The 18,889-nt window shown below is 42.6% G+C and overlaps 1 protein-coding gene across 7 annotated transcripts; it reads right to left on the bottom strand.

Moving 5' to 3' along the window:
• Nucleotides 1-1,590: 1,590 nt before the first annotated feature.
• Nucleotides 1,591-18,842, bottom strand: qki2 (QKI, KH domain containing, RNA binding 2). Of its 7 annotated transcripts, none has more exons than XM_085169508.1 (9): nt 18,701-18,842; nt 16,039-16,187; nt 14,765-14,881; nt 9,311-9,454; nt 8,017-8,104; nt 7,505-7,789; nt 6,227-6,250; nt 5,469-5,546; nt 1,591-3,547 (listed from the first exon to the last, which is right to left on the bottom strand). In XM_085169508.1, exons 1-9 carry the CDS (start codon nt 18,840-18,842, stop codon nt 3,525-3,527), a joined length of 1,050 nt encoding a protein of 349 aa, XP_085025634.1. In that variant the 3' UTR covers nt 1,591-3,524. The 7 variants fall into 7 exon arrangements, with proteins under 7 accessions (XP_085025634.1, XP_085025635.1, XP_085025636.1 ...); XM_085169509.1 differs by having other exon boundaries at nt 5,469-5,543; XM_085169510.1 differs by lacking the exon at nt 6,227-6,250.
• Nucleotides 18,843-18,889: the final 47 nt, after the last annotated feature.

The following is an 18,889-nucleotide window of genomic DNA, read 5'->3' as shown; positions in this document are numbered from 1 at the left end:
TCTCCCTCTCTCTCTCTTTCTCTCTGTCTCTCTGAGCTCCCAAACACAAAAGACAGAGAGGCCACGACAGGACCCCAGTGTATGCTGGTTGCCAAGGATACAAGGAGACAGTGTTGGGTCTTTAAACTGCCTCAGAAGGGTGTGTGGAGTTAGGGGGAGTTGGCCTTATTTACATGGGAAGAGGACAAGAGAGGGAGAGAGAGGGGTTTGAAATACAACTTTTAAGCAGCTTGTAGGAGTCCTCTGAATTTCAGCTAAAATCATTCCACCGCTCAGTCATCAAATATTTACCAAGCAGAGGAAATCAGGGGTTGTTCATTAAGTGGAGAATGCTGTGCATACATAGCAATATAAATCAACCTGTCTTTCCTTCTCACTTTTTGCTCATTTTCTCTCTCACACACACTCACACACACACACACACACACACACACGCACACGCTAACACACTTTGATTGTAAGCTCTGGGAGCCCTGGGCCCCAGTGTTGGCAATGGGGAGCGCTGACTGCAGAATACATTACCAGATGCTTAAAGACTGTTTCATACCAGAGAACAAGAATAAAAAAAAGCACAAAAACTCAAGTGAAAACAGGAAAAACGAAGACAAGGGTACACACCCATCCAGACATGCACGCACCCCCACCCATCTCTATCCACACACACACACACATTCTCTCTTCTCTTTTTTTCTCTCTTGCTATGTCCACTCAGTGCTTCCACTCTGCTTCTTCCTGTCCAGAGGATTGTCAGCAGTGGTCACATTATGTCCCCCCTCTCTCTCTCTCTCTCTCTCTGTGATCAGTGGGGTTGCCTCCACAGTGCAGGCTCAACTCCAAGCCTGAAGTTCAATATCAACCCCCCACCCCCCCCCCACCCCCCCCCCCACCCCCACCCCCCGACTCCACAATGAAAGCAGGAAGGGCAGGGAGAGGGCGAATGAGCCACCCACGGGTTCATTCACCACAGAAAAAACCCTCATGTGATTTTTTTTTTTTTGCATGTGAGAAACTTTAAATCTGCAGTTTTAAAAAGAACTTTTACTTAACTACAGGTGTCGACAGGCTCAAATTTCTGTTTAAATGAAAACAAGCAATAGCTACCATGACGCACAGCATGTGGGTTATTAGCTGTGGTTTTCTGAGGCTTCAGGGACGGACCGTGATCATGTGGAATATTTACTCTGCAGATGTTTAAGGGCGAGCTTGCACAATCAATTTCCCTTCAATTCCCCAGCCATCTCGTCCCCCAAACCTGAAACCCCCCCCCCCCCCGTTTTTTTTTTCTGTTATACATGTGCATGCCTGTGAGAAACCATGGTGAGCTGGGTGTTTTCTTCTCTCTTATTACACACATCAATGTGTGTAATGTCCACTTAAATAACAGAGGAAGACAGAGAGCCAGAACACAGGAAGAAAAAAAAAAGGAGAAGTGGGAAAAACATGTTTTGGCCCTTTTCCCTCCTTTTTGTCTTTAAGTATCAGCTTGGGTTTTTTCCCCACCCCTTGTGAATCTGAGGAGTGTTTGGTGATTAGTATGCGGAAAGGAAGCCGATTTGCATAATTAAGTGCTACAGAGAAAAAGCAACAAAGTTTGTTAGTTTTACAACTATGAGTTTAATCGTTTACAAAGAGTTATTCCTGCTCAGAATACTTTAAAAGTTAAAAGATCATCGTTCAACACGTATCTTCCTCTTTTCATTTTAATTCTTTTTAGACACACATGTTTTTTTTTTTTTAAAGGCAGAGACAGATACCATTAAAGAGGTTAATAATCACACAAGTGGTAACAGTTAGTAACCTACACTTGGCACTGAAGAGTAGATTAATGTTGTACTACACTGTTAATTGTCACACTCATAGTATACAAAAAGGCACAGAAGGCAAGCAAAGGAGGCTCAAGTTAATACAGAGAACATCAGAGACTCCAGTTTATCAGGACATTGTGACATGATTACTTATGACACATGAAGGATAGTGATAGTTATCAAATTATTCTCCATAATAAGGCATAATGTTCTCATCTGAAAAGGTCATTTAATGTTATTTTCACGTACAAAATAGGATATAAAAATACATTATAAACTTGTTACAGATGTTACGAATGCATGTTTTCTCTTATATCAAGGCATCACTTGGCTTGTGTGTGTGTGCGTGTGTTTTTGTGTTTGTAAAACCGTACCACACCCTCGGAAAAAAAAACAAAACACATGCAGAGACATAAGGACGACTTCATCTCCAGCAGCACAATCACCCGAAAGAAACAATAAAACAAAGACATAAAATGTAACACTGTTTTACGGAGGCGTCCGAACCTCGCATAAACATTTCAGACGTAGCTTCGATACTGCGCTGCACTTCCAATGCAAATGAGCCACCTTTTATTATTTTTATTTATTCTCTTGGCACCGTAATTTGAATTGAGAAGAGCCGTGGATGTAAAGTCGTAAAAATGGAGATGATATAATACCAAGCTGGGCACAATGCCATGATGCCATAGTCAAAGATTTAGGTGTAACATTGTTCCATCGCTCTCAATAAATAAAGGCACTGTTGTTCAAGCTCGCTGAATACTGTAGTGTGGAGAAAAAAAAAAAAGGCATCGTTGTGTAAGTCCTCGAGAATTTGACAAAAGGAGTTCAACCTTCCCTCCCCTTTATGTGTGTATTCATACTGCACAGGCTTGGCATTCGTCCTGTATGTGTCGTCTCAGTATAAACACACGTTACCTATTAGGAAACACTCAGAGATACTTTGGCATTTTGGATTCCAGTTTGTTCTTTTTCCCCATCAGGCACCTGTCGCTTTATAATGAAAGAAGTTTTTTTTAAAAAGCTCCACGTTGGCATTTTATGTGTTACCAAGAGGAAATAAGAGACATTTTTGACGGTACGTGCTGTGCAGTATCTGACCTGTCAAATGCATATCTGGAACTGTCTTTTTAAAAGGAAAGCATGACAATACGTGAGCATTTGTAAATGAATTATAAATGTTATAATGCGAATAAGGTAAGAGAGGTGCCCGCTGAGGAAAAAAATGTATCAAAACATCAACATATCTCCGTCAGTTTAGTATTTATGGAGGGTTTCTGTGCTGGATAAGTACCACCATTATCAGTTTAGTTACCATGTTATTATTATTGCATCAAATGGACTGAAGGCATGGCAGCTCAGAGAGACAGTGTGGCACAGCCGGGGGTTATTTAGGAGCCCTTCACCAGTTTGTGGCCCATCCTCAGTAAAGTCTACTGCTTAGGGTTGTAATTTCGACTGGCTTTGGGCTATCGGAAGAAGGCACGTTTGGTAAAGTTTGGGTTAGGACTCGGTGATGGGCGGGGTCCTGAGGTTTATTCCCATGATCGCTGTCGTCTGGTTGGTTGGTTAAACAGAAGCAGCTGGGTTGCTCCCAATGTTCTGGTCTCTGGTTGGCTGAGCTTGGGGGAGTGGCAGGGCCGCGGGCCAATGAGCGCGCCAGCGGGCAGAGATGGGTGGGTCATCAGTGGACGGAAAGGTCAGAAGGTCAAGGGGTCATGGGTTAGTTGCCGTGGCAGCTAGAGTTAGACGGACAGAGACGGACAGACGTGGAAAGGAAACAAAAAGGGCACATAAAAGGGGGGACATAAAAAGAAAAAAAGATAGAAGAGAGATTAGTGTCAGCTAGTGGCGTCGGGATGACAACAAGGCAGATCTACTGCAGTCACACAGCAGGAGGCGCATTACAGAAGAGCTGCACAACACCTTCATGAGCTCCGCATAACCATTCGCGCAAACTTACATCAACCTCTGGGTGTTGACATAAGGAATGGCTGGTTAGCAATGCTCACATGTGCTCATGAATGCGTTAGCAGGGCTGAGGTTTAGGAGGCGGCCCTCCTGTCATGAGACTGCTGCTATAGTGATACTACTCATGCTAGCTGGGCTACGTCTAGCACAGACAGACAGTGAAACCATGGACAGAGAGGGAGACGGCATGGTTTCATGTGGGTGAGAGAGTGACCTTTATGTCCAAGGAAAAAAGTGCTCAGGCCTCAGAAAAACTTTACTCACAAGTGGAGCTCATGTTTAGCAGCAGGCATAAGATCTTGATGATTAACTGATTATTGATTATGGTTTGATCCATTTGCTATGAAGTATTAGAAGAGCGCCTAAAAACTACAGTAAGCAAAGAGGCACCGTAAGAGACAGCGATGAGAGGTTAAGAGATGGTGATTTTAGAGGGACTTAAGAAACAGTTTCACAATAGACAAGTCTATCTGCAAGAATTTAGAGGCTTTGGTTTTCCTTAGAGATGTTGTTTTTTTTCAATAGTCATCTTTATTGCCTTTTAGTGTTTTTTTGTCCATTGTGTACAACAAGAGCGCCACCGCTCACACACACATATATTGTAGCTAGCTAAGTCCATTTCTATTGCATAAAACAGTCACGAGGCCCGTGAATCGAGAAGGTCACCTCATCTTAAATACACAGAGCAAAACACTGCCTTCATTGCCACCTTCGCGGTGACTAAAACAGTAGTAGCTACACACTTTGAATAAAGTTTTACATGGAGACACTTCATCTATAAAAAGCATACCATAAAAACAAAAATAAAAATTTACAAACTAAAAAAAAACAAAAACAAACTACAAGTATTTCCAAGCGATCTTGTTCCATAAGCTTTATATAAGCACTTAAATCCTTACTTAAAATCCCTATATACAAATTTATTTTGCAGCTAAATACATGGTAACAGCACCACTCTGGCTAGGAAATAAATGAAAGATGTAAACAGCCCCAATGATAAAGTCCAGTGGGCGACCGATAAGACCACAAACAACAGTATTTCGTACAAAAGAGCTTGTAACACAGACTTCAGTAGTTATCACACGCTGTGTTTTAGTAGTAAAAACTAAAGATCGCCATGAATTGAAAGATCTTTAGAAGAAAGACAATCCGTTTAAGTGTCATGTAGTAAGTGGGCGTAACACAAGATTTCATCAGTAATAAAAAAATATCTGTGGAATCTAGTGGAATGAAGTTGGGTATAAATATGTTTCCCACAGTATTTGCAGGGTCAAAAGTAGTACTGAAGAGATAAACAACAACAACAAAAAAAAAAAATAAAAGTTTCTGAGAGAGGACTCCGAATCCAGAGTCACAAGGACCGAGTCACATGAATGGAACGATCCATTCTAATTGAGAGGTTCCCGGCCTGAGAGCCATCCAGTTTAAGTTAACAGGCGAGCACAGATAACCGCTGCAGCTGTCACCCCTAACATGGTTCCTCCCAATCCGCTCACTTATTTCACTTTCACTGCAACAAATACTGTTTCACATTGTGACCTTTTCGCCTGATACAGTTACTTCTTATTTAGGCATGCCGTATTACAGACACATGTAAACTGAAATTGGTCCATTGGTCTGCATGCACACACGCTAACACTCACACATACAGATACACATACACATAAAGTGGCTGGTGAGCTAACTAACCTCTGTCTGTGGTCACTACCCTTTGGTAAGGATGGATTCTCTTGTCGTGGCGTCGTACCTTAGTGGTCATGGCACCTGCTAACAGCCATTGGCATCGCCAAAACAGAACACAGAAGGTTACTCATCAGAAAGACATCAGACAGTCCACCCATGGCACCAACATCAGTGAAACCAGGAATTTACAAAGTGTTCAAGGCTGAGGGTGAAAATAAGTCAAACACATCTCGCTTCTAAGAGAGAATCTTTTGTTGTTTTGTGGTCTTCTGTTCTCTAAAGAAAATATTAAACCAAACCACTAATTTCTCATTAAGCTTCACTAGTAGATTCAACATCAGCTGTAAGCAAAGTCACTCTATATAGCTCTGTGATCAAAATAAGCTTTAACATAGGTTAAATCACAAACAGCAGCTCTAAAATATCTATGGGTTCACTAAAATAGGTTAAAAAATTACAAGCGGAAGCTGAACTATTAAAAAAAGTTAAATAGCTGTCACACCACAACACTAGTGTGCTAATACAAAGAGGAAATTAACAGGAATGGACACTTGACTACATAATGACTGTTGAGGAATCTGTCATCCTAAAGTATAAGCAAACTTTGCATGTTTGCTCTGTGGGATAAGTGTGTAGGAGGATGGGAGGGAGAGGAGGAGGAAAGGGAGAGGAGGAGGAAAGGGGAGGAGGGGTCTCTGCAAGCCAGTCCGTGTGTGTGCTAGGAAGGGTTGCTATCGCTTAGCCTTTGGTTGGGAAAGCCATACCTGCAAAAACACAGGGAGAAGGGACTGTTAGCCCAGCAATGAGCTTCTGCATGCATCTATATATGCTGTGGATGTATTACAAGAGCTGGATATGGTAGCCAATTTGTCCCTGTGGCAAACTGGGCCCTTTAATTAAGTTAAACTGAAAACTTTGTCGCTAAAATGCAGTGAATAAATAATTTATTCCTGCTTTTTATCTTTTAAAAGTGTTTAGAAACACAGTTATCATGATTTATCGTAGTTAACTGACTTGAAATGCATCAAGATTGGTACAATTGCTGTATTGTAACTGTATGGTGATAGTGTCCAGTGGCGATTATAGAATCTTTTTAGCCCTTGGACAAAATTTCACAACAGGGCCCCTCCAACTAAATAATCTGATACAACACCAACAGCAGTCCTGTAAAGCAAACAGGTAACACATTCATCTAATTTTTATTTTTGCAACAGCACCAAGCTGACTGATTATGATGTTTTAATACTGTAACTATTAGCTTCTACGTTCATCTAGCCTGCAGGCTACATTAACAAGTAAATTGTAAACAGACTTCCCAACTCACATTCAACTGTCACGTCATGGCCAGCAGATCTGGACACACCAGGCTGCTCTGCTAGCTACGATAACAAATGGCAAACATCAAAGTAAACAAAACAAATTATTTGATGCTTGAGGAAGTTATGTTATTTAAGTGTCCGTTAACCAGCGTTAAAGCTAAACTAGCAATTAGCATTATATCCTGAGGGACACTTTCGTTGAGTTGTTAGTAGGGTTGTTTAAACAGATTCATGCGTGCCACAGTAGAAGGGGAGTGAGTGGAGTCAGGAGAGGCCCTGTTAGGGAGGTCAGGTCTCTCCTACTGTCATCATAAAGGATGCACATTTCCATTGCTGTAGTTTAAAGTTCGTCAGCCCTGGGGCCGGGAGCCCCAAGCAGCACCTCTGACAGCACTGCACGGTGAGCTACACTGTGATAATCTTATCTTTAAATTAAATGTAGTAAAATAATAATGTGCACTTTTATATGACTCTGCTAACCACAAACCTATAGATGTAGGTTTGGTGTTGCCGGATACTAGTGCAGAACTTTGCTGTGGCCCTGTTCAGTATTTCAGTGTGAAATTTTGGGGGTAAATGGGAAGGGCAAGGAAAAGAAACCCTTACGGAAGGATTTTCTTTTCTAATGTTTGGTAAGAAACTTTTATTGGAGTCCAGTATCCAGTTCTCATAATACATCCATTGACTACGCATGACAGTGCAGGACTTTCCATTTTTATATACCTAATACTCCAGTTGAGTCAATCGGGTATTCCAATATGGAGGGCGTGAGTGTGTAGGGATACTCATAGGGCGTGTAGATGATTCCAGATTCGGGCCCTTGCTGCACCAGCGCCGGATGTGGATTGGCTCCCGGCACGAGAGTGGAGCTCTGGATCTGACGGATCAGAGGCATGAGTGTAGGTGTGGTGACAGGGGCGGGGTTGCGCAGGGTGGGGGGCAGGACGGGCGTCGGGCCTGTGATGATCCGAGGCGCCTGAGGGGTCGCTAGAGGAAAGGCAGCGGTGGCTGTAAAGCACACAAACATACAATAATGAAAAATTTGAGCACACACCCACATGTGAGCGCACACAAAGTGCACATACAATAGACAGAGAAGAAGAAGGGAGAACAAACAGTCTATTTAAAAGGAGAAACAGAGGCATTGTTCATATATACAGTGGACTCCTGTACCAAGACCCTTCCTTTGTCACCCACCAACCCTCCTCCACATGTATCTATGATGTCATCCTTACGCGTCTTGACATTGGCGTCTCTGTAGGTCCCATTGAGAATGGCCAGCTCCATCAGCTGCATTTTCTTCAGGTTGTCCTCCCCCTCAGCCTACACCAACACATCCAAGCAGAGCAGCACAATCAGCTTCCTTAGCCATGACTGTCACTGACCAGTTCACAAGCAAATGAATGAACTTTTGTCAGATTCCCTTCAAGAAGTCAGCAAATCTTACAGTATGCTGAAACTAATTAGCAAAATGAATTAAAATGTTTTCTAAAGGGAAAAACGTCAGGGATCTTAAACACTGCCTGTGACGAAGCCGAGCAGACCTTGAACATAGCCGCCCCACCACACAAGACGTATTCAGTGTCAGCGACGCTAGCTTCTTAGCTCTAGTTACAGCGTGGTGAAAAGCTTGACTGATTTACATTTCGAGAGGAAGGTCAGCTGGGTTAAACTAACACATATCACTGACGTTATCCTGCACACAAACACACATACATGCACAACCATAGATTAACAGGTGTTTTAGCTCCTGACTGCCTTCACACACTCCTCACATACTTTAAAGCTGAGGGCTGGCGTGTACCGTGCTGTGAACTGAACGGGAAGTGACGGCTGATTGCTGCAATAGACCCCCCCCCCCTCCCGCTGGGCTTTTCAATCTGTTTCTATTGTTGCAAATGATGCAGAGATGAAAAAGGAAGGGCTTTGTGATTTCGAAATATGTGCCTTTGTGGTTATGTGTCAAACACGGGGTAATTTAGAGTATGGGTGTGTGTGTCCCTGTGTCTATATGCCCGTGTGTGCGCAATGTTCCAGTGTGATCACTGTGTACGTTTATGTGAGTCTGTAGGGGGGCAGTAGGTGGGCTGGGGAATGTGAGAAATGTTGAGGAGTGCAATCAAAATGTTCTCTTGTGTGGACAAAAAAAAAAAAGAAAAAACATGGAGAAAAAGGAATACTGTAGCCAGTAGTTGGGAATGAAGTGAGTTGTGAACGAGTGAAAGCAGTGATGGAGTGGGGAGAACGAGTGAACAGACTCTCCATTCATTCCCTCAGCCTTTCAAACAACCCGGGGTTTCCATGGAAACCCCTTTATGCGTGTTCCCTAATTACCCTAACCCTTTACACATACTCTCTCATACACACAGAGACACACACAAAAAAAGGCACAAACACACACATATACACACACACTTTTGGTCTGACAATCCCCCTTCCCCCTTCCATGCATACCAACACAGCGAACTCTGATCCAGTCACACAGTTTTCCCCTCGGTTCTGTACGTAAAACGCTATACTGATACTCACAGCGGGCACGAGAAGTTTCTTGACCTCGTTGATGGCCCGCTGGAGTTTGATCTTGGCGCGGTTGTGTGTGTCCTCCACTGTGATCAGGACGTGGAGGTCCTCGCTGAGGTGCTCCCAGTTGGGCTTCCCTCGGTTCATCTCCTCCTGAAACACACAAACAGTTTAAGAAAAAAAAAGAAAAAAAAAGCTCTTCTTTGAATGCGCCACACACAACCTCGGTCCTTTTGCTACGAAGAGGGAACAGGATTTTCACTTTTCTTTCTTCTTTGGCTCTGGTTCTGGTTGGCCCTCAAACTACACACAAGGCTCAAGGTTGTCTAATGCAACTCGGGAGGCGTATCAAACTCGTGGAACAACGTGCCGTTCTTCAGTGGTTACACAAGATTGGTGTTGCATTGAACTGAACTGAAGGTTTTGCACTCTCGAGTTTTTGTGTAACATCTCCCTAAATCTCTTTTGTCTTTAACACCTCCTTTCTTCCCTTCTCCCTGCTCTGTCACTTCGTTAAAACTGATAGTGAAATGACTAATAAATCAACGCTTATGAAGTCGTTGTCAACTAAAACACCAACGACTTGCATTTGTCGGTTTCACACATGTTTTGGACGCATCTGTGTTCCAAATAGCTCCATTATCTGCTTTTGTGTGTTTCAGATAATTCATAGTTTTCATGTGACACATCATTATACAAGGGCCCACCTGGAGGCCACACACAAAGCTTTCTTACACTGCCCGAGTTATTTTGTTTACCAGCTTTGTTTTGCCTAAATGCCCGATAGCCGGTTTTTCGGATGCACTAATGAGCTACTCGGTTTTTTCGCAACTGATAGGGAAGAGCAGAGTGCAGCTATGCAAACCAATTGATTCGGCCATGTTCACAGCAACTCTGTCAATGGTGGGTCATTAAAACCGACATCAGACATAGATTTTGATTAAAAAACGTCATGTAACCTTTTCAAAATATTACTGCCTTATTTTTAATGCCCCAGAACAATGACTCTCAATCTAACAACAACCAAGGAATCCATGTTAGATGACATGCTTCCCTTAACTAGTCCTTGCTATTGCTTTGACAAGGAACAAGTCCTTTTCCTGTCTCATCCCCCAAATGTCATAAATGTTGGCTCAGATTGAATAAACTGTACGTAAAACTGCTGTTCTTCCAAGAGAAGGTATAACCCACAACACATATGTAAACACTTCAAATGCTGAGCTCTGGCACAGACTTCACAGCTTTTAGTGAAATGCTGTGACAGATGCAGTATATGGATAGCAGGTACCCAAAACTTGCAGTTTGTTTATACATCTTTTATTTTTTGGGAAGATCATCTAAATATTTATGGCTTACAACAGATGGAAAAACCAACAGGCTTGTGTTGGAGTTTAATGGAGTGTGTCCAGTATGTTGGAACAGGCGCCAGTCATGTAACTGAAAACGGTGAATTACAATTTCCTATCATGTAATTCAAGCAATTTGAAGAAAGTCTGTTTGGGAATAAGCTTGTTATCGTCAGCCTCACATGGACACCTGGGTTGGCAAAATCTGTTGGGTGATTCGGTCAGCCATACTAGTAAAAACATTACATTAAAACGTTATTTATTAAAAGAAAATACCAGAACTCTGACACTCCAAAGTTTTCCCTTTCTTTAGTGATGTAAATAAGTACATTCTGGAGATTGCCTCCTGAAAGCTGAACGCTGACCCCATTCTTCTAAAAATCTGCCAGACAAAGCAAGACATAGATCTTGGTAAATAACTTTCACATTTAATAAGTGATCCATTTAGAAAATGGATGATGAGCAGCATGAGATTTCATAAGACAAGGTGCAATTTCACTTCAACTCCACATGTAAGTCTATACTCACTCTGTGTGGATTAGAAATTAAGAGATTACAGTGGAGAGCCACAAACACAGCAGGTTCCTTCTCCTGTGTTGTAAGTCTCTTTGCTGAACTTCCAACTATTTTTCAGACTTTGTAAATCCACCTATTGGACCAAATTAGATCCTTTGATGGACTGCTTCTGGGCCCCGGGCTGCATGTTTGATACCCTTGGTCTAGACTAAAATATCTGAGCAAAGGTTTCAGATTTTTCTTAGGCATTCATGGTTCACCAGAGATCTTTTCCACTCATGTCTGACAGGAACATTCTTGGTTTTCAACTAAATAAAACAACATGTGAATGGGACTGCTGTGGAAATTCACGTCCGCCCCCAGCATCAACCGCTGCAGCTTTGCCTACAACTTTTCCTCCAGCAACTCTGTCAGTACAAATTTCCCTTTTTCAAATGCTTTGGTTTGCCATTGTTGTTGTTGATGTTAGCCTTAGCTTCGAGCACAGCGGTGCATAGAGGAGCTGCACATTGTTTGCGGCAACTTGAATAAACAAGCAGACACGACACTCGCAGTGTAGTGCAAGGGGAGGGAAACAAGCGATCTGGGTCGAGCCTAGAATAACAAAATCCGCCGAGTAACAAACCAAACAACAAACGTTTGACAAAATGGCAAATTCGCGGCTTATGGGAGGAAACATTTCTTGACTATGCACAGTTTAGTTGCCAGGCTTGCTTCTTTCCTTTCAGTCTTCATGCCAAGATAAGTGAACCCTCTACAGTTTCAAATTTGTTATACAGAAATGAAAGTGATAGCAATCTCATCATCTAACTCCGAGGAAAGAATGAGCAAGCTTGTCCTTCAGAGCTAATCCTCTGAGTGAAGCTTCGCACAACTTCTAACGCGACAGCAGAATCGTAATTTTGTTTTTCAGAATTGACTGCCAGATAATACAAATTATAAATAGACTATTTTCCCAGTGAAAATTAACTGCGAGGTGCAGCTACAGTTAAAACAGAAATTCCGAGATCTCAGTGTGGCATTCCGGCAGATTGTGTCCTCTGTGGCTGTTTTGTCAAGTGAGATGTATCATTTTTGAAGAGCACTAAAAGTCAACATCTTTCTCCCTTCTCCCCCAGTTGCCTCCCACTGTGTCTCTGTTTTCCTTCCCTCTCTGTCTCTGTGTGTTTCTGTATGTGTGAGTCTCTGACTGAGGGGCGTGCAGGGTAGGGAATGTTCTGGAGATAGAGATAGAGAGAGAGTGAGAGGGGAGGGGGGTGGAATGCTGGACTTGCTCCACCTGCCGTTTGGAAAGCTTGAGCCGACTCCGTCCAACAGCAGACACCAGGGGAGAGGAAGGGAGGACAGATGGACCGAACACCAGGACAGGAAAGAAAAACGGAGCAGCAAAACTCAGTTTGAGAGAAGGAATAGACAGACAGACAGACAGACAGATAGATAGATAGATAGATAGATAGATAGATAGATAGATAGATAGATAGATAGATAGATAGATAGATAGAATGACCTTTTTGCTCCCACTTAATCTGTCTCTCAGTTTTTGAGCCAACTCATCTCAACTCACTGCCTTTTCCAATTAGCTATAAAATTATATATAACCTACATTTTATTTATCTATCCGCCCTTCTTTCTGTCTTTCAGCTCTTTGACCCATCATGGGATGCATGGTCTGCTTCTGCGTGCACGTCGGCTCATTAGGATGACAACTATCATGGTCTCGGAGAAACATTAAACTGTGTTTCTGGTTAGATGTGGCAGAGTGGTCAAAAAGTCATGCATAACTGTGCGTCAGTTTAACCATCTAACCCAGTAAGGCCCCGGGATTTGCAAAACTGTTACATCTAATTGCTCTCTGTCAGGGTTTTTCCTGCATAGGGGAAATTTGGGGTTTTTTAATTTGGAGTTTTACATGCAAATAAAATATGAAGTGAAGGAAAAAAGACTCATTGTTTCTCCTGTGCATGAACCACGTGTGCGTATATTGTTGTCTCTCTCTCTCTCTCTCTCTCCCCCCCCCCCTCCCCCGACCTCAGAAGTCCCATTCTGGGCCTGGAAAAACCCGTCTCTCTTCGTCCACTTCAGCCTCGCTCTCTATATCTATCACACGTCCCCGATGTCCTGAACATAGAAGCTAATCGTGCATGCTGCTGAACATGGATAAAATTAAGCTACTAGTTAAAGGTTAGACACTAAGATCGTCTAAACCACAAAATAACATCTTTTTTTTTAAATTACACTTACTAATATAAACATTTTTCATTTAGAATTTTATAGACCCACATGGAAAAGATATATATAAATTTTATAAAGTTTGTATCTGTCTTGTGTGAAACTTGTATGAAAAGCATACAACAGTGAAAACAGATATAAGATCCCTAGAAAAATTATATAAATGAACCTTGTATGTTTTGGATACTTACTAAAACAATATATGAGCCTTATATGATTCACTATATGAAGTAGGCCACATCTGATGCAAGTTTTTTCTATTTATTTTCCATATGCTTGATGATTCGCTCAGCTTATATATCATATAGATTTCTACAATTTTAAGCCATGTTTCAGTGTGTGGTGGGTTAAAACACTGTTTCTCCAAATCACAGGTACTGTTAACAAGTTACAAAGCAAGTCTTAGCAGTTTTTAAATCTCTGGAGGAGCGTAAAGGCTTTTCAGAGTCATCTCATTGTTGAGCTGTAAAGCATCTAAAACTAAGATCTATAGGAAACACACCAAAAATGAAGCTTTGACAGTAATGTCTTGCCTCAGCCAGAGTTTCTCCAAGTCGACTTTCAAGCTAAAAAGAATGTAAACCTGCCATGAAACACTATTACACTTTGATTTGATTTCTTCCAGAGTTACATGAAGAGAATACTATCACTGCCACAGCTAAAAGCTTAGATTGGCTGCAGACTGAAAAGAGAGGAAAACAGCCAGCTTTGCAATGCCCCGAGGCAACAAAATCCACCTACCTGGGCCCCACTTGTTAAAAGGTTATATCATTTTCTTTAATATGTAAAAAAAAACATAGTGAACAATGGATCTGAGGTGGAAAGATTGGAGGTGCAATCATTCTAAACCAGTTCCCTTCATCAATAGTCTTTCAAATTCATATTTCCCAAAATGTATTTGCTCACTCCCACCTCCATGCTGTCAGATTCTAGTAGAGTAGCTTTGCCTGATTCACCATGCAAAATAATCCTTCTTATACTAACTATTTATGTAGACCCTTCAGGTCATCTTCTGCATTAACTCTTCTCCCTTCAAGGCTATGCTCCTTTTAGCTAGCCTTCTTCTCATTGGCTGCCCCTGAGAAACCGAAGGTTTGATCAGCAGGTGGTTGGAGCTTCAAAGGTCGCAACCAGAGTTAGAATTTGACAGATAAAAGAAGAGAAACCAACCAAGCAGTTGCATTTTTGGTGCAATGGTATAACCTATTAAAATTAACCCCATCATTGAACCTGTGGCCTGCATAGAGATGACTGAAAATGGAGAAAAGTACAGCAGACTCACTTTTAAAAAAGATAACGTGAAGATGTATGAAAACAGTCCTAAATGTGATGATAAAACACACGTATCTTCAGCGTTACTTGGTGCGTTTACCTTCTTCTTGTCTCTCATGGAGCCCTTTCCTCGCACCATAATCTTGCAGCCGGTTTCCGCCTCCAGTTGCTTGGCCGTCAGTCCACGTGGGCCCAAGATCCTCCCAACAAAGTTGAACTGCGCAAAAGAGCGAAACACACAGATATAAACAGAGCTGAAGGAAGAAATGATTTGCTGCGCACTCCAAGCCAAAACTGTGTTTTTTACTATGTGCCAGTATTTGTACGAGCGAGTGTGCCTTTGTGGTTTGTGCATCTGCGATGTGTTTGTGTTACTAAGAGAGACAAAAATAGCTCATTATATGGGTGCTGGCTGGTGCTCGTGGCATGACAGGATAGCGACGTTCTCTTAACCTTATCTGTCACTAAGACTGAGTGATTAACTGGACAGCTGCCCCCCTGTGTGTGTTTGTGTGTGTGCGTGTCTTTTTTTTTTCTGCCACTATTCCCTATTGCTCTGTCTTTATCCGCTTGTCTGATAACAGCTGTCCAGCTTCTTCCACCTTTTCTTCCCCCCAGTTTAACCAGAAGTTAACTTGAGTAATGGCTGCAACATATTCCAACCTCTAAGGTCACCCTCGACTTTCCCCTGCACTCACACAAATCCAGGTTTGTGTGCACACTCCTCTCTAAATTTAACCCTGATCTCAACCATTTTCCAATGTAGTCCTGCATGTGTCCTGTTAGTCTCTTGTCATGTGAGCGAGGACAGCCTGTCATTGTATTTGGTGATTGGCGAGCTGATGCGTGGAGAAAATCATGTGAGTCGTTCAATCTGGATCAGCATAACTCATATTGAAGTGCTTAGCTGTACTTGGCATGAGCAGGGATGTGCTGGATGGTAAAGTCTCTTCGCTGCAGTGCACTTGTCTTTATATTTGGTGGAAAATCTTAATCCACTGTTTTGAGCTCCTGTAAATATTTATGGTATAAACCTAAAGGTGAAAACAGCGTCACAGTGGGGAGATTTACATCACAATATTGGCTTTTGGAGTAAACAAACCGAGATATTCCTGCAAATTATTCATTTATATGCCATTGGACCCATTGGCTATGGTTCGTTATTGATCTATTTTAAGTTCAGATTACATCACTGGGTGTAGACAAAGATGATCTCAGAATGAAATCAGCTTTTAGATGAAATCTAAGTCAAAATGTCCCTGTGATCAGGAGCCACGCTGATTTTCCGGCAGCCTTTCTGCAACTAAGAAGAGATAAAGCGACAACAGTGAAAAGTAAACAGAAAGGTCAAAGGTCACTGATTTGCCCACTCACGTCTGGGTACTCTTTGACAGGCACGTAGAGCTTCTCCTGCAGCTGAGCCACGGGACCGACAGCTTCGGGAAGCTCCTCCATGTCCCGCCCGTTGAACATGCCGCCGTTCAGCGTGTCGTTGTACATGTCTTTGCGTACCCTGCCAATTTCTTTGGGGAGGGGGGAGAGAAAGGAGGAGTTAAGTTGTGTAAAGTGAACTGAAGACAACTATGAAAGTCTGTCCATGGAGGAGGGGGACAGCAAGTTTCACATTTCTTTCTTCTCTTCTGTCCGTTTCTTAGGACGATGACTCACCGTCGCCAGAATTAAAGGAAGCTCTGAGAGACAAACAGGCAGGGAGACGGTCACAAGCATTCTGCACCACAATGTAAAATCTGAATGCTTTGCAATAAGGTGTCCTCCATTTCTGACAGCCTCCTGTCTATTTCTTTCTGTGTGACACACACACACACAGACACACAACTATAGATCAGATCGCTGTGTAAATAATGTGAGTGAAAAACAGAAGTTACTGGGGGTCTTAGTGACCTACCAGCCAATGAGGGTCCTGTGCAGGGCAGTCGTTCAGCAGCAAATATGGAAAAGGTATCTTATGAAGCAATATGAGTAAGTATTAGTATTAATACTAGTATTAGCAAGCATTTTAATCTGTAATCGCTTTTTTCACTTATCAGCATTTTTTTGTGTACGAATATCTTGTTTTGTCCAAATATCAGCCCAGAGAGACACTTGGATAAGTTACAATCAATGAATTTGGCTTTAAAATGAACTTTAAAAATAGATCCCGAATGATTTCCTGAAACGTTTCAGCTCGACGAAACATCAGAAAAGACTATAAAACATATTAGCATACGTAGTCACTGAAACACCAGAACAGCTGACTTAAGTGTAAAAATGTATTTCTTAAAAGGTCAAATCTGTGGCTCGGGTTTACTACAGAAGCACCGTTATAAATCAGACTATGTTTGTCTGCCTGTGTGTTTGTTTAGTGCTGTCTCGATGACCAGTGCTAGCCTCTGATGCCTTTGTAATGACACACTAGCACAATAATAACTGGTACTGGAGCAGACAAACACATATGTGACACATACACACAGACCCCTGGTTTGAACTCACACACTGACAAACACACTTACACACACACACACACACACACACACACACACACACACACGGCAGAATAACTGCCTTGAGGCGCAAATATCATCTGACCTAAGCACGCTGACAGGCACGTCTCCCTGCTCTGAGAGTGATAAGTCTGACCGTAATAACTACAGTAGGACGCTATAATTACAGCCACTGCCGCAGTGACACCGATGATCCCCTAATGACCAATTCTAACCTATTGGACGCCAGAAGTGACTATTAAAGCAAGCACACAAACAAATCTGTGCAGACAAACACGGCTTTTGTCACACTTAAAAGTTAAAAGTAGCTCGAGGAAAATGAGAAGTGAAAGAAGAACAAGAAAGTCCAAGAAGAAAAAAGACAAAGCAGGGAGCTGCAGCAGGCCTTATCTTAACACTTCAGCCTGTCATAGGACTTTATATATAGACTGGGCAAGAGTGCAGCCTTGGAGGAGTCATGTAGCCTGACAATGCCTTGCATAAACTTTTTTTTTCTGATATAGAGGCCTTACGTCTGAGCAGCTTGCCCACATAAGTCAAGCAGAAGACACAGGCAGCCTCAAAAATGGGAATGGCACAATGTCTTTCATGCTAACCATGGGTGTCACATTATCGCCACTGAGGGATGAATACGCTCAGCTGTCAGTCCTTAACACGAACACAACCAGAGATGTTAACTCGACCTCTTTACCGAGCTGTAGAGGTCGTCTGATATGAGAACAACCTTGCTGCGTCATGAGACTTGTCACAGAGCGCAAAGTCGGGACCTCTGTGATCCTGATGTGCAGCAACCGCAGCAAAGACAGGCCTTGATAGCTGGTAGCAACTAGAGACATTTGAGCTGTGTCTCTTTGCGATTCCTCTCTTTTATCTTGCATATCAACAAGTACAACTAATCAGGTGCATTGATCATCTGTGCAGAAAGCATGACTTCAGGGTGTGTAAGCAGCCAGATACAGATATCAAATATTTTGCACAGTGACAGAGTCTCGTTCCTGCTCAGGGATGGGCTCAAGCATTCACACAAGCCTGCGCATTAGGTCACTGGGAAAGACTAACAACTGTCTGTTTGTTCCCATCACCAACTGCCCCTCTGTGAATGTGTGTGTGTGTGTGAGAGAGAGAGAGAGAAAGAGAGAGAAAGGGAGAGAGAGAGAGCTTTGCTTCTCTCAACAAATTAAAATGTGACTTCATGCAACAAACACATCCCCTACATCCACAGTTTGAAGCCAAGAATGTGGGTTTACACTCACAGCTCGGCAAATGTTTTGATATCCAAACAGTCTTATTGTACTGTGAGCAGGATAATTTACCACTGTGTGATGCGGGTAACACTGCTGTTACGTTTCTGAGGAGCCACTGAGGAATTCCTTCAGTTAATGACTAATTCAATAAAGTCAGTCGATAACGGCCACGTTTTATGAACACTGACCACTAAACTGGACGAGAGACAGAGAGAGAAGATGGCCTCATCTCCCCCTGTAGTGTGACAAGTGGCTACAGAGTTCAAAGCTTCAAACACATGCGGGGGTTACCTTCATCCAGCAGCCGCTCCAGATGCGTGAAGATGCCGCTGAAGTTGGGCAGGGAACTCATCACCTTCCGATCGTTCATCAGCTGCATTAGATAGTCCGGGTTGGACTTGGGTCTCTCCTTCACCTCTGTCTCCCCAACCATGGCTTTTGATTAAGCAATAAAGTGACCTAGCGAGCAGGGAAAACTTG

The sequence above is a fragment of the Neolamprologus multifasciatus genome, chromosome 8 (genome assembly GCF_963576455.1).
Source record: "Neolamprologus multifasciatus chromosome 8, fNeoMul1.2, whole genome shotgun sequence".
NCBI classification, from domain to species: Eukaryota; Metazoa; Chordata; class Actinopteri; order Cichliformes; family Cichlidae; genus Neolamprologus; species Neolamprologus multifasciatus.
The sequence above is the reverse complement of the archived record's forward strand: the minus strand, read 5'-3'. Positions and strand labels throughout refer to the sequence as shown.

Coding starts and splice junctions, on each gene's coding strand:
- qki2 (XM_085169508.1), bottom strand. CDS start 18,842: ATGGTTGGGGAGACAGAGGTGAAGGAGAGACCCAAGTCCAACCCGGAC. Junction 16,188..18,700: donor GGAGCGGCTGCTGGATGAAG/GTAACCCCCGCA, acceptor CCCTCCCCAAAG/AAATTGGCAGGGTACGCAAA. Junction 8,105..9,310: donor AGAAACTTCTCGTGCCCGCT/GTGAGTATCAGT, acceptor GTGTTGGTGTAG/GCTGAGGGGGAGGACAACCT.